The 15,000-nt window shown below is 36.4% G+C and overlaps 1 protein-coding gene across 9 annotated transcripts in view; it reads right to left on the bottom strand.

Annotated features, from left to right (window-relative positions):
- Positions 1-15,000, bottom strand: part of LOC144973183 (guanine nucleotide-binding protein G(o) subunit alpha-like) — a 57,979-nt gene that overhangs the window by 26,485 nt on the left and 16,494 nt on the right. For 3 of the 9 annotated variants that reach the window (XM_078915323.1, XM_078915322.1, XM_078915324.1), the window contains exon 2: positions 11,467-12,218. In XM_078915323.1, the coding sequence (XP_078771449.1) occupies positions 11,467-11,590 (124 nt within the window). In that variant the 5' untranslated portion in view covers positions 11,591-12,218. Of the gene's footprint in view, positions 1-11,466; positions 12,219-12,897; positions 13,118-15,000 lie in introns of all 9 variants that reach the window. The other 6 variants (XR_013645511.1, XM_078915316.1, XM_078915320.1 and 3 more) reach the window with 4 other exon arrangements.

Here is a 15,000-nt window from a genome sequence, read left to right as displayed (position 1 = left end):
AGAGATATCGAACATAAGAAGGGGGTGTGTATTGGAGGAAAGAATGTAACAAATCTGAGGTATGCAGATGATACGGTTCTACTGGCAGAATCTGAACATGAACTACAAGAATTACTGGATGTTGTAGTCAGGAGTAGTGAAAATATGGGACTGGAACTGAATATATCTAAAACAGAATGTATGACGGTATCTAAAAATAATAACCCACCAGCCTGTGTAATAACAAGCAGAGGACAAACAATACAACAAGTTGAATGTTTCAAATATTTAGGCTTCAATGTAACATCCAATGGAAAATCAGATTGTGAAATAAAGAAAAGAATAGGTATGGCGAAGAATGCATTCAACCAGCTGCATACAATTATGAAAAACAGGAATATTAGCATGAAAACAAAAATCAAAGTCCTGGATTGCTATGTACTGTCTGTGCTGCTATATGGTTGTGAGAGCTGGACCATAAACAAGACCATGGTTAAAAGACTGGAGGCAGTGGAAATGTGGTTTTACAGAAGAATGATGAGGGTGTCATGGATGGAAAGGAAAAGAAATGAAGAAATTTTAGAAATGGCAAACAGAAAAAGATCACTGATAACAAAAATCATCAAACGCCAAATGGAATTTTTAGGACACATTATCCGCCACCCTGGTTTGGAAGTACTCGCCTTGACTGGAAAGATGAATGGAAAAAGAATAAGAGGAAGACAAAGAATAACGTATTTGAAAGGGATAAGAACTTGGACAGATGAAGCTGAGAAAGGTAGCGCTGCTTTAATAGAATTGGCAAGAGATAGATCAGCTTGGCGGAAGATGACCTCCGACGTCTGCTTCAGATATGGAACTACATGAGATGATATATATATATATATATATATATATATATATATATATATATATATATATATATATATATATATATATATATGGGGGAAAAAAGCAATTGGCATTAAGGGCGACATCAACCACAAATGAGTGGTTTTCTTATATAATAAGCAGCTAGAAGCTACGGACTTTTAAAAGGTAATGAACAAAAATAAATACAACTGCTTCAATAAGAACAAAATACCAAACACTGAACGTTTCGAGATAAAAACCCTTCTTCTTCGACCAATAACAAACACGAATATATTATTACATCGCTAAAAATCCAGAAAAACAGCAAAGAAATATTTGGCATGTTTTGTCAAGTTAAAGGATCTTGAAATGTAAACAAATATAAGCCTTCGCTTGGAGCGGATTATGAAACTATGCATAAAATTTGGTTCGGAATTGTTTTCATTATTTTATTTTTTTTGTTAATTTCTTAATTCTTTTTTTTTTATGGTTTATTTTTTTGATGAGTAGAAACAGAATAGGTGTCAACGCTGTACGTAGTCGATATAATTGTAGTTTGAAATGTCCTTTCCGGGGAATAACGATCTCTGCAATACCGGCACACAGAAATGAAATGCAAATAAATGTATCAGAGTAGACAATAGCTATATTGAGACCTTTAAAGAGGCTCTAAATAAAGACAATCAAGCAGGTACCATTATTATCATTCGTTTTGTTTTATTATATTTTTATTTTATTTTATTTTATTTTCATCTATTTAGAATCGTTGACCCTTAGTTCGCTATAACTCTTGGTCAAGGTGTAACACAGATAAATCCCATTCTCTCCTGCTTACCAAAAATAGAACTGCATCACCATTTTAGTATTAACAGGCGGCCCAGGGGTAGATTTAAAGGTGTGCGAATCTAATGGGGCGTTAAAGTCCCAGTCAAAATAAAGGCAATTAGGGGTTTCGTCTTAATCGAAGGAATCCGTTCCTGTAATTGACATGAATGACAAAGTGGGTGAATTGAACTGAGATATCTCTCTAAATGTAGGTATGTGGTTGTGTTCGTTGTGTCTTTGACTTTGAGTGTACGAGTGGTGTGTGTGTGTGTGTGTGTGTGTGTGTGTGTCTGTGTGTGTGTGTGTGTGAGAGAGAGAGAGAGAGAGAGAGAGAAACCACAACCAGGACAGAATAGGCAATCTATGACACAGAAAGACAGGCTGAGAGCCCAGGAAAGACAGAAAGAGGGGCAAAGATAGAGTCTCACAATATGACAAACAGATTGATAAGACAGACAGACAGACAGACAGACAGACAGATAGATAGATTGCTAGATAGATAGATAGATAGATAGATAGATAGATAGATAGATAGATAGATAGATAGATAGATAGATAGATAGGTAGGTAGGTAGGTAGATAGATAGATAGTATAGATAGATAGATAGATAGATAGATAGATAGATAGATAGATAGATAGATAGATAGATATAGATAGATAGATAGATAGATAGATAGATAGATAGATAGATAGATAGATAGATAGATAGATAGATAGATAGATAGATAGATAGATAGATAGATAGATAGATAGATAGATGGATAGATGGATGGATATACATCTTGATAGATAGATATGAAAATATAAGGACAGTTTGATGGAGGAAGACATAAACAAAACTGAAGGTAGAGATAATATATATATAAAGATATTATAAAAAGCCGACAGGGCATAACGATAATATTATACTTATTTAACAAATGCGTTGTCAAAAGCGTGCTTGGTCGCGTGCTTCGCACGAATGAATGCCTTCACGCATGATATGGCTTACATAATTGTGGTCTAGTGGTTTGGCACTCGCTTTCAGATCGGAAGGTCCTGGGTTCGAGCCTCGCTCGGCGCATAGTTGAGTCCTTGGAGAAGGCTCTTTACTCACATTCTCTCACCGTACTCAGGTGTAAAATGACCACCTGACCGTTAACAACGTTGTCTCTGTCCGAAAAAAATTGTAATATCGCCTAAAAGGCGTCATGTCCCATGTTGATGTTGGCCAGGGACCCTTTACTTTAGTGGATATTGCGCTATATAAAAGCTGTATTTTTTTAAATTCTTTTTTTTTTCGAATATCTAAATAATTTAATTTCATTATGTTTCACTTGTTTTATTTTTGGTCATCGGTCAATGCGTTCTTTGAACCTTTTATTTCGTGCAATATTCACTGAACATGCTCAATGCGCTTTGCAAGGAGGCTCATGCCAACAGAACACTTAATAAGTAGGATGATACATGACGCTTTTGAGGCGTTACCACATTATCATTAAATTTTTTTTCTTTCTCCAAATGGGTACCGCTGTCACCAGCTAAGTACTCATTATACACTGGAGTACGATGGGAGAATTTGTGACTCAACGTGTGAGCCAGATAGGGAACATTTAGTTGAAAGTCAAAATGATAAAAATCAGGAAAGTTATTTTTCTTAAGTTAAAGAGAGAAGAGAAAAAAAATTCGCTCTCTTAAATTGAAGCATTCAGTCTTACTCAAATGTTATAAGTTCGGTTAGAAATTTGACATTTAACCACCATGTTTCTATGTTAAATGTTTGTGTTGAGAATTTTGGCTATTAAGCTTAATTGCTGGCCAACTAACTTCGCGGAGGTTGTGTGTGTTGGACCCGCGATCTCAAATAGTCGGGAAGAGAAGGCTCTAATGTTGACTAGGGTCAGAGACGATCTTTTTCTTTTTTTTTGGGATCGTGGAGAGCTCATGAGTCACGCTCTCCCCGGCCAGGCGAAGTTGTCGTACCAGTAAGGTCGCGGGTTCAAACCCCCATCGCCGCCGCGCAATTTTTATTCTCTGTTGTCTTCTGGCACTTTCCTACTCATTTCATCTCTTGTTTTTTTAACCACCATGACCACACTGACGTAATTCCGATTCGAAAAAGAGTAAACAAGAATGAAAAACTTTTCCTGGGACTCAATATCTTGCTACCAATAACGGGATTCGAACAAAGAGTGAATGAAGTCGAGAGGTGAGAAGGCGCATTCCCCTGAATTAGCAATGAGCTTCATGCGTCTTGGATTATTCCCTCTAAAGGGTGACAGCGTGGCTCAGCAGTATGGTCTTTGCTTCGTAACCGAAAGGTACGAAATACGACTACTCGCCACCACGCTGTGTGACCTTGAGCAAGTCACCTCGCCCAATTTCACTTTTCAGTGCTGCACTGCGGCGGACGCCTCGGTTATTCCACTCTTACCATGTAATGGACCCTAACGACAAATTTCCCCCTTGGGGATGAGCAAAGAGATTTTTAAAATGATCCTATTCTTAAAGGCAATATGCAATAGATTGTTTTATTATACAGTAAAAAAAAAAAGAGCCGCTTGCTAGGCGCCCTTTTTATACTGGCTCTCTTATAATATAAAAGTGACTACCTACAGCTAGGCACCCATTCACGTCTAAGTCCAGTGTGGTATCAGTATATGTGCAAAGTGCCTTAAAAGCCTTATCCACGGAAACGACTCTGGACCAGAGTTTTCCAATCATGGTCACCCAAACACAAGGCAGGAAGAAACGTTTACTGTATATTTCACGACAAGGTCCGTCGATATTGGGGTTTTCATTTCAGTCTCCACTGGCATTTGATGAATTATTGAATAAAGAAACTACACATGAGAGGTAAATATTCACATTAAAATTGAATTATTTAAACCTGTCACTAATACGGCACGGGAACAGCAATCATTATACAGCTTTGATCTTCTCAGTTAATGGTCAGTCTTTGTCGCCATATTGAATCCATAAATAAATCCCGTGTTACCTTTTTGTATGCGTATGTTCTTTGTTTAGCGAATACTTGTAACGGCATACATTAAGAATGATAACTAAAAATTAACAGTTGCTTGACCGCAGTGGGCCGAGTTGACAAAGGGTAAACATCGCAGAGTAGCGTGATTAGAAATAAGTGCATAAAGCCACTTTCAATACATGCATACTAACCAACCGGATTGGTTGGCCTTCCAGTTTCTGGATATTGATAACCTAATAATGCGTAAAATTGCAATAATGATAAGAAATAAAGGGTATGGAGAAGTGTCAGATGAAAACAGACAATAAAAATATCACGTTGTCAGAAAGCCAAAGCTTCCCGGCGAGCATAAAAGCGTATCCAGAGGAAGAAAAAACCCCCATAAATTTGATCATGTTTTGACTTTTACACATTCTGATCACAAGGCATATGAAAAGTTCTAGCCAGCATGAAGAATAAAAAGTAATGATTTTCTTTGTTTAGAACCAAGATGGCCGCCGTTGCCGGGCAGCGTGACATCAGACTACTGAATCCAATTTCGACTGGTTGGTGTGTGTTCAACAACAAATAGCACCTTAAGAGCCATGTGTACTCCAGCTATCGGAGCCGGCCGATTCCTATTGAAAGAAACACACAATATCAATTTCTCGCTCCCTCTAAATTTCGAACAGAGCCTAGTAGACAGCTTAAGCTCTTGTAGTAATTTTAAATCATTGGTGTATTCAACAATTAACGCAATTCTGGCTTCAATAAAGCCAAAGTCCAAGTGATGTTACTGCCCTCTTACTTTGTAAGAATGGAAAGATAAGATGAAAATCCAACCCCGCACGTAAAGGATTGATTTAATTGGTTCTTGCTCAAACAAAATTAAAGCTGCACCTATTTTAATATGACCAGAAAACATTTTAGTGTTTGTTTGTTTGTTTTTTGTTTTTGTTTTTGTTTTTTGTTTGTTTGTTGTTTTTTTTTTTTGTTTTTTTTTGTTGTTGTTTTTTTGTTTGTTTGTTGTTGTTTTTTTTGTTGTTTTTTGGGGGGTGTATTTCACTTTTTAAAATGTCTAATCAAGTGAAAATGTTGTATTTAATTGAGGATCTAATATGGGGTAGGTGAAACAATATGTACTGATATTCAATGATCCAAGAATAAGGTGCGTTGTACACTAGACACTACCAGAAAAAAAAAAAGATCAATGATATTTGAAACTGTCTTGAGACTGGTCGACTTCTTCTGTCTGGCCGTACAAAAAGAACACAAATTGCATTTTCCGATTTATATTTTACCGTGTTATGCTTTAAAATAATTATTTTGAAGATATTGAAACAATAAAGTGCGACGTGCACATAATATATGCAGGTCTGTCATCAGTTCGCGATTATGGGCCAAGTTTAACATTGTCGTAATGGACAATATTTAGCATCATTTTTTTTTTTAGATTTCCATAACAACAATGAGCCCATTATAAATCGGGTTACCAGACTAAGGGTAATACGTGAATGGGCTATCCAACACTAATGAGGAAAGCTTATGATAGATCTGGATGCAAAATCATCTCTCATGTCTCCTCTAAGACCACCTCGATCTGGAGAATGAGGTGAGGAGAGTTGAACGGTTCTATGCAGCTCAGTTCTTTCGCTTGTTAACCACGGATTATAACTCTTCATCATCTTCTAAAACAACAATGCATGCAAGATACAACGCAATACATAATATCAAAAAATCCCAACATTATCCTCATCATCGAGTCATTGAAGCGTGTCGAACAAGAAGGGAGGTGCGTGACGGCATTCAAAGCCCCTTACAACACATTAACACGCTGGGGATGTCACCGGATTATTATCTGCATCTTTATATATATATATATATATATATATATATATATATATATATATATATATATATATATATATATATATATATATATATAGTGTGTAAAACCTCCATAATTGTGAACAGTAAGTGCGTTGACAAGATTGTCCCTACTAGCCGGTTTCCCTGTTTGACGGGAATTAAATATAAGATGCGATGATTAGTCAGCGTGTCCTGCTTTGATGATTGAGTAAATTCCAAGACTATTATTGAGATCAAGCGACAATCGATGAAATCATTTATTTAATGGTAACGATAGTAAGCAAAAGTGTTTGATGTAGAATATACTGTTTGTCGAGCGAATCATTGGGTTAGACCATCAGACTACTTCAAGGCCATGGTTAGACCTTAATTTCAGACATTCAACTAGACATGTGATTTCAAACCTGCCTATAGGCGTTGATTAGTAGGAGGTCTATGAATTGTTTGGACTGGTATTTTTTATACACAAAAAAAATCTAACGAAAATGAGGTACTAAACGCAGAACGTGCAGAGAGAGGCTATATGATATACTTTGTGGGACAAACAAAAATTAAGCCCGAAGGACAAGGGAGAAGGTTTGCCCAGTGCATTGAATGTAATAAAAACAAAGTGAATGAGCTAAAAATAACAATGAAGGTCTTGCGTCTCAACGCCGATTCACACGTGAAGGCTATCACAACTGAAAGATGTCTAGCCTCTTGTGCAATGAAAAACTACCGTATTCTGGCCGCGCCTTTTCTTCATTAGGGTCAAAGTAATTTCGGTCGATTGTAATTGGTCTTCAACTTGTCAAAAAACGGCTCAAACTCGAGATTTCTTTAGTCTTGGGTTGAGACCGACGTGTACATATTTGCAGGTCTGTTAACCGAACGCAATTATGGGCTTGACTTCACGTTGTTGTAATGCACAATATTTTGCGGTTGTTTATGAGTATTTCCATTACAACAATGTGCCCATAACAATTTAGGGGATCAGACCTGCAACTAAGTATACATCGATTCGTGCGTTTGAGCAAGTATCGAGTAAACGCAAAATATTGTCCGTAATAACATTGTTAACCGACTTATGCAGATGCAACACAGCAAATGAACGATAGCTTTGCAATACAGTGTCTCGTCCAGTAACAAAACCAACTAGTATTGGGCGAGGTCTATGATGTCGATGAGTGACACTAATAGTAAAATCTGACCCTAACTTTGTATCCTTTGATAAAGAACTTTCACATGTCACACTACTCGGCTCTCGAATTAATTAGTATGTGGTTTTCAGCAGTAATGGATATTGTGATTAAAGTGTGCAAAGTGCCCTTAACAGGAAATCTAAAATGTATAAAACGTTGCAACTTTGGTTCCATATTATAGTCTGCTCCGGGAGTGAATGAAATAATATGAAGGGCATGGAGCATGGTAAAAAAATTGTAAATGGTCTATAAAAGTGTATAGGGTGTGTCATCAGACGACAAAGCGACGGTTTGTCATCAGACGGATAAGCTATAGGTTAAAATGGGGTGAAAGTTGTAGGTCAAAATAAACCTCGGGCTAACTAGATATAAATGGACTTACTACTCTTATCAATCACCCCCCCCCCCCCCCATCCCGTCCTCTTTTGTCCCACACACACCATAATACAACTATAAATATTCTTTAAATCCCATTGAAAAAAAAAAGAAATTACATTGAAACAGCCCAGCTAACCAAAAACATTTAGGGAGCAGCACTGGCTGTATGGTGGGTGCTTTGTTCCCAGAGATACCGAGTTCGAATCCCTACCGCGTTGGGTGGCTTTAAGCTAAGCAAGTGACCTCGCTCTAGCTCACTTTGCGGCGCTGCACTGCACCTGACGCCTGGGTTATTCCAATCTTCCCTTGAACTAACTAGATAATACAAAGGAGAAAATTCCTCTGAGGGATGAATAAAAGGATAATTTTTGACACGTTTGACATAGAAATGGTAGGAGCGCAGGATCACATCACGGTTGAAATGTTTAAATACTCTGGAAAAACAAGACGACGTAAAAGGAAATGATGACCTTATTGTTCGAAGTCACCTGTAAAACTCGTTTTAAAAATCGTCGCCTTGGGCGCTCAGAATGTCCATAGCAATCAAGGCGATTCGCCAAGCCTGGTCTCTGACCGAACACGTAACAAACACAAACATTAATTTATTTTAAGGGGGGGGGGGGTAACCAAAACGCTGCTGCCATTCCAGTTACTGGCCACTACTGGTGACAGACAATAAATAAATATTGAATGATGGAAAAGACTTTCCCACAAGTTCAGCTTCTCGTTGGAGTATCATCGTGTTAACTCTCAGCCTGCCAGCCGCCGATGTCACCGAGATAGGTGAGAGATCAGTGGCCTAGTCGGAAGTCTAACAAACACATCAATCTATCCGCGGGTCATTTGATGTGAAAGGTGACAAACATTCTAATGCATTTGACATAAGATTAATAGTTTTATAAAATTTACCATAGGGTAGATTAAAGACACAAACACTCTCTAAATGTTAGGCAAACTTCACGTCCCGAAAGCTGTAGAATATCTTCGTAACAGAAAATATGCAACAATGTTTATGATAAAGCCATTATGCGTTGGTTTAACATGTCAAAGGGTGGCAAAATGCAGGCTATAGTTTGAAATAAAAGAAAGCAAATAAAGAAAGGATATTAAATACAACCTCCCCCTTTCCCCCAAAATAATTATAGGCTCCAACAATGATAATATCAGAAATAATATAATATATTATGTGGCACTTTTTTAAAATGGTATCGTGGGTACAACGAATCCTCACTTTGAACTGGTTGGCATTGTTGCCTGTTACATTACACAAAACGCTATCTCCGCTCGATATGTTTTAAGCACATAATACAAAATGTCAACGGCTTAAATTAAACGGGGTATGTATGCACTTATAAATAACAAGGTGCGAGTACATTACCGTCCAGTACTTGATGTTTCAATAAAATGCAATGAACAAAAAGAAGAAATAATAAATAGATAAATAAAAAATATTATCTCACATAGTCTTATATATGATCTAAAATAAATAAGTACTTAAATAAATAAATAAATAAATAAATAAATAAGGTCGTCACAGCACAATCCTCTCATCTCCCATTCGTCTTTAGTCTCGTTTATTGTGTTTCCGATAACAAAAGGGGAAGCTCCAAATTAAATGTCCACAAAATGTTATATGTAAATGAATTTGAAGCTTCCAATCCATATTATTGTTTGTATTTATTTCTCCCAACAGCAACATTTGTCCATTTGATAAATGAGAAAATTTCATCATCATCATCCATCGTGGCTTGTACTCTTGAGCCGGCCAGCTGTCTCCACGAATCACGATCCTCTGCGGTGCGCATGAAATCTGTGTTGCTTTTTAAGTCACATTTGGCCATTCTTAGGTTATTTAGATAAGTCATTCTTTGTCTTCCTCTAGCTCTCTTTCTTTCGAGAAAATTTACCATGTAATAAATGCTTGGAATAAACATGAAACAATCCCAAATTTCCTCATTGAGGCTTTCTCCGTTTTCCTCGAATTAGCCTAAGTGACAGACACCGAGGACCAAGCGACAAAATGTTTATTGAAAATGCGGGTGTTGCTTCATTGTACGAAGTTCAATAATTATTACCATTGAGGGCATCGAGTAAAACATGTATAAGTTAATAATAAGAAACCCGTCTTAAATTCCTAACAGTCTTTACTTCATTATTTCCGGCTTTGTATAGAAAAGGAACGAAATTGACGTCACTCAGCTCTTAGTTATTATTTTTAGACAGCCATTTGAATGATTCGTTCTCACTAAATTTATATTAATCAGACTACAAACGTTCAAGGTAACGCATACTTTCGTGTGTTGGTACGTTATATCCGACTGGCGGATGGTGTGAGTATTTCACACAAACGCATATCATCAATTAGGATCTGCCAATCGGATATTCCATACCAAGATACAAAATCAGGTGTAACCTTAAACGTTTATAGTCTGATTAATACAATTTAATGAGAACTTCTCATAAAAATGGCTGGCTAAAAACAATAACAAAAAACTGAGTGACGTCAATTTCTTTCTATCTAGATATGACATTTGTGGGGGGTTTTGATGGCTTAGCTGATAGACAAGTACACTTATTCACTCGAAAAGGAACCGAGATCGATCCCGGGTGAAGACCAAAAATGTTTTTCAGACCCAGCAGTGATTGGGTAGCTGGGTCATTTAGATCTGACGGAAAGTACTTTGCGATTGACTAGTGTCCTATCAAAAGGGTAACAAGCAATTGCTATTTTCAGTTTTTATAAATCGGAGTTAACTCCTGCATGCACCATAGGCTCTGAAGGATAACATTTGTGTTAAAATAAATTATGTCTCCGTTGAAGAGTTTGACTTTTGTCCCTAAAACAGAAAAAATTAAGTCCCTTATTCTGATTATTTTGGCTTTAAATAAAGTTTCTTAAATAATCTAGTACATTCCATAATGCTAGATTGACTCTGCGCGACGTGAACTTATTTGCAGGTCTGAAAACCCAATTCATTATGGGCTCATGGAAATCTCAAAAAAAAAAAAAAAAGGACGCAAAATATTGTCCATTACAACAATGTTAAACTAGGCCGATAAATGCGTTCGAATGTCAGACCTGCATATATGTTCACGTCGACTCTGTGGGTCACAATTAAATCATAAACGATAGTATCTATTAACCCCCTCCTTCCCAACTACGTATAAGAAAATCGTCACATTCGTTACGATACAACCAACATCTTTCTTATTCAAATTTCTTTTGTATACATCATAAAATTTAAAGAAAATGAACAGTGTGTTGTAGAGCATGTTTTGCTAAAGATATATATTTAGCGCAAGAACTTACTTCTATTGTGTTTGAGTGATAAAAAATATATTTTTGTGATAGATGGGTGTGAAGTTTTGAGGAAAATCCTGAAAATGGCTGGTAAGGAGAGAGTTAATGTACACAAAAGAAGCAAATTCTAACTTACCCAGTAACAAAATATTGATGGTGTTTTCATCGTCCTTGGCCCACTTCCTCAGCTTTACGTCAATGGCATCGCTCCTTGCCCTGGCCTTCTGCTCCTCTTGGTCGAGACTGAAGCAAAGACCCATGATGGCCAAAAAGGACTAAGTTTTCTCTCTTCAGTAGATATTAATGAAGTGGGTATCCTTCAAATATCGATTTGGTCTTGATATATTTTTATACTCCAATATGAATCACTACGATGGGGTGACGTTAAGCCTCCATTATATCATCTTTCACGACATTCTGATTACATTTTATCGAAAACCACAAATTACACATGATGTGTTTACATCCAGATTGAGGGTGACCCTACATCACATTTTTTATAAGACGTAGTGGAAAAAAAACCAAACCAGTTAAACTGATAAAGGCAATAGTAATTCGTGATACCGTCGTGTTTTATAAATTCGAAAATTACTCACTAATGCTGTAATAGACAATTCTATCATTCGCTGTTGTTGCCATCTGCCGGTACAGCGACCAATGATTCGAAGCAATGATTTTCAACGCGACGACGATGAACGTTACATTTTCATGTGTGTTACAAAGGGAATTCCACTGTCACGTTATGAATGAAACACCACTGGTCCTACGTCCAAGTCCAGTGATTACAATGTAAATAGTATAATAATACTAATCCATAACACGGGCATGGACACTGAGTTATGTGGATTAGCGCTTTGTATTAACAAACGCGTATTTCTATCTCTTGCTCTGTAAAATTTCCAATGAACAATAATGAAACTAGTATAATTACAGTAATAGTGGTGGTATTAGTCGAAGCCATGTAGTAGTAGTAGTAGTAGTAGTAGTAGTAGTAGTAGTAGTAGTAGTAGTAGTAGTAGTAGTAGTAGTAGTAGTAGTAGTAGTAATAGTAGTAGTAGTAGTTGTAGTAATAATAATAATAATAGTAGTAGTAGTAGTAGTAGGTAGTAGTAGTAGTAGTAGTAGTAGTAGTAGTAGTAGTATAATAATATAGTAGTTGTAGTAATAGTAGTATAGTAGTAGTAGTGTAGTAGTAGTAGTAGTATAGTAGTAGTAGTAGTAGTCGAAGTATTTGTGGTAATGATAATGATGACGACGACGATGATATTGATGATGATGATGATGATGATGACGATAATGATGATGATAATGCAGTTTATTATTAACATTACTTTCACTTATTATTATCCACATAATATCGTTATTACCATCATCATAATCCTCAACCTTATCATCATCATCATTGTTATCACCATAATATTTAATTATATCTAACTAATGTCATCTCCTTCATTTAAAAATTACGAAATGTAACAAATACACACAAAAAATCAAAACAAATGAACGAACTCCTCCGAGTTGAAAAGAGAAACATAGTCCATAGGACAATAGACAATAATATTATGACCACCAAGATGATGAGGGCGATGACAATGACAGATACGCTGTGACAGTCACCAGCAGTCAGAATGAGATGCTTTTACTGCAAAGACTGACACACTGTTGATTACATCTGTGATGGCCCTAGTCATTTCACTCTCCAGGCGCGTTGGGTGGGCTGGATTTATGGAAGGGCAAGAATGCTAATCTTTGGTTGGGAGGGAGAAGAGCGGGGAAAGGTTTGTCATCTGAAATGAATAATAAAACAATGGGTTTGAGTTTAAGAAAGAAAACTAGAGACAGAATTCCGTAACACTTGATTCTAGTTCTAACTCGTAAACTAAAAAGTAAAAAAAGTTTAATATCAAATTACGGAACGAATGGATTTTGTAAACAAAATCAAGAAAGGAAATAAAATATAATGGAAAGAAGGATCTATTGTATGAGCGCCTTTTCTCATAATTTAATGTAAATTGTACGACCGGCTTTCGACCATTGCTGTCGACCATTGAAATAATGATCAGTGTTGCTGTTGGCTTGGAACCCCTTGTAAAGCCATTCGGGCATATTTACTGGATATCGCGCGTTGTATTTTTAAAAGCTCATTAAGTACACACTAAAGCACTCAGGATGATTATTTGATTTCGTTTTTTCTTCTTTTTTTTTTTTTTTTTTTTTTTTTTTGGTAATATTGTTGTTGTTTTGTTTGTTTTTGATTTGTTTTTGTGTGTTTTGTTTTGTTTTGTTTTTTTGTTTTGTTTGGAGTTTTTTAACAGACAGCTAAATGAAAAGTTTTCGCATTCACAAATCCTAGACAGATTACAATTCTAAACTGCTCTAAGAATATAAGGGAGAAAGAGAGAGAAAGAGAAGAAAAAAAAAAGAAGAAAAAAAAAAAGAGAGAGAGAGAGAGAGAGAGAGAGAGAAAGAAAGAAAGAAAGAGAGAGAGAGAGAGAGAGAGAGAGAGAGAGAGAGAGAGAGAGAGAAGTGTGGGGGGAGAGGGGGTCACAGCATTCCAATTTTAACAAACAACCTCGGATATTGATATTCGCAGTTCTTTTATGGACTGACTTTTTAAGAAGCGTCATTCCCTTGGCCGGAAATAAAGAAAATATAAGTTAGCGACGGCATTCATTCCGATGGCATTATGTCATACATTTCAATTCTTTTAATTATATAGTCATTTCATTTTATTTTTGTATGTATTTCTCCGTCACCATTGAAATATCGAATAATCTTCTACGATTGATTTTCCTATAAAAATAGATATGATATATTATTGCTCCGAAGGGTAAGAGACAACAGAACTCGAAGCTGAGCTTTAATATTTGCTAAGAACGTTTAGGATTGGTTTGTCAGTGTTGGAGCGGCTATATGGTCTTGTGGTATGACACTCGCTTTCGGATCTGAAGGTCCTGGTTTTGAGCCTCGCTAGGCGCATAGTTGAGTCCTTGGAGAAGGACATTCTCTCACTGTAAAATGGCCGTTAACAGCGTTGTTTCTGTCCGAGAAAAAATGTAATATCGCCTAACAGGCGTCATGTCCCGTCCTAAATGTAAAATGTCACTGTTGGCCAAGGACCCCTTGTAAAGCGCTTTGAGCACATTTAGTGGATATTGCGCTATATAAAAGCTCATTTAAGGAGGGGCTCCTTTCTTTTTATTATTGTACGAAGTGATTATGGGGAAAACATTGCCCAAATCATTTTAAGACATTGGTAAAGTTATTTGGGCAATGTGAATAGGTGATGGAAGAGCACCTTTGTTTTCGCCAAGGTCCAATTATTTTTATATTTATTTGTTTATTTATTCATTTATTTACTCATTAATTTATTTTTTATTTATTTATTTATCTATTCATTTGTTTACCTTGTTTTTTTTTTTAATGCATTATTACTGTCATTGTCATCAGTCTCTCATTGACGCATACCCTTTTTCCGTATTTATCATCGTCATCACGATTACAAGCCTTTGACTCTTTGGAAAATTGAGCTTAATCAAGTTTTTTTTAATATCGCGCAATATCCATTACATGTCCTCAAAGCGCTTTACAAGGGCCCCCTGGTTAACAACAATACTTAACATTTAGGACTGGACATGACGTCTGTTAGACGATATTACATAATTTTTCT

Source organism: Berghia stephanieae, chromosome 5 (genome assembly GCF_034508935.2).
Source record: "Berghia stephanieae isolate SIO BIC M18660-M18661 chromosome 5, UCSD_Bste_1.3, whole genome shotgun sequence".
Lineage (NCBI taxonomy): Eukaryota > Metazoa > Mollusca > Gastropoda > Nudibranchia > Aeolidiidae > Berghia > Berghia stephanieae.
Note: the sequence above shows the minus strand (reverse complement) of the source record. Positions and strands in the feature narration are given on the sequence as shown.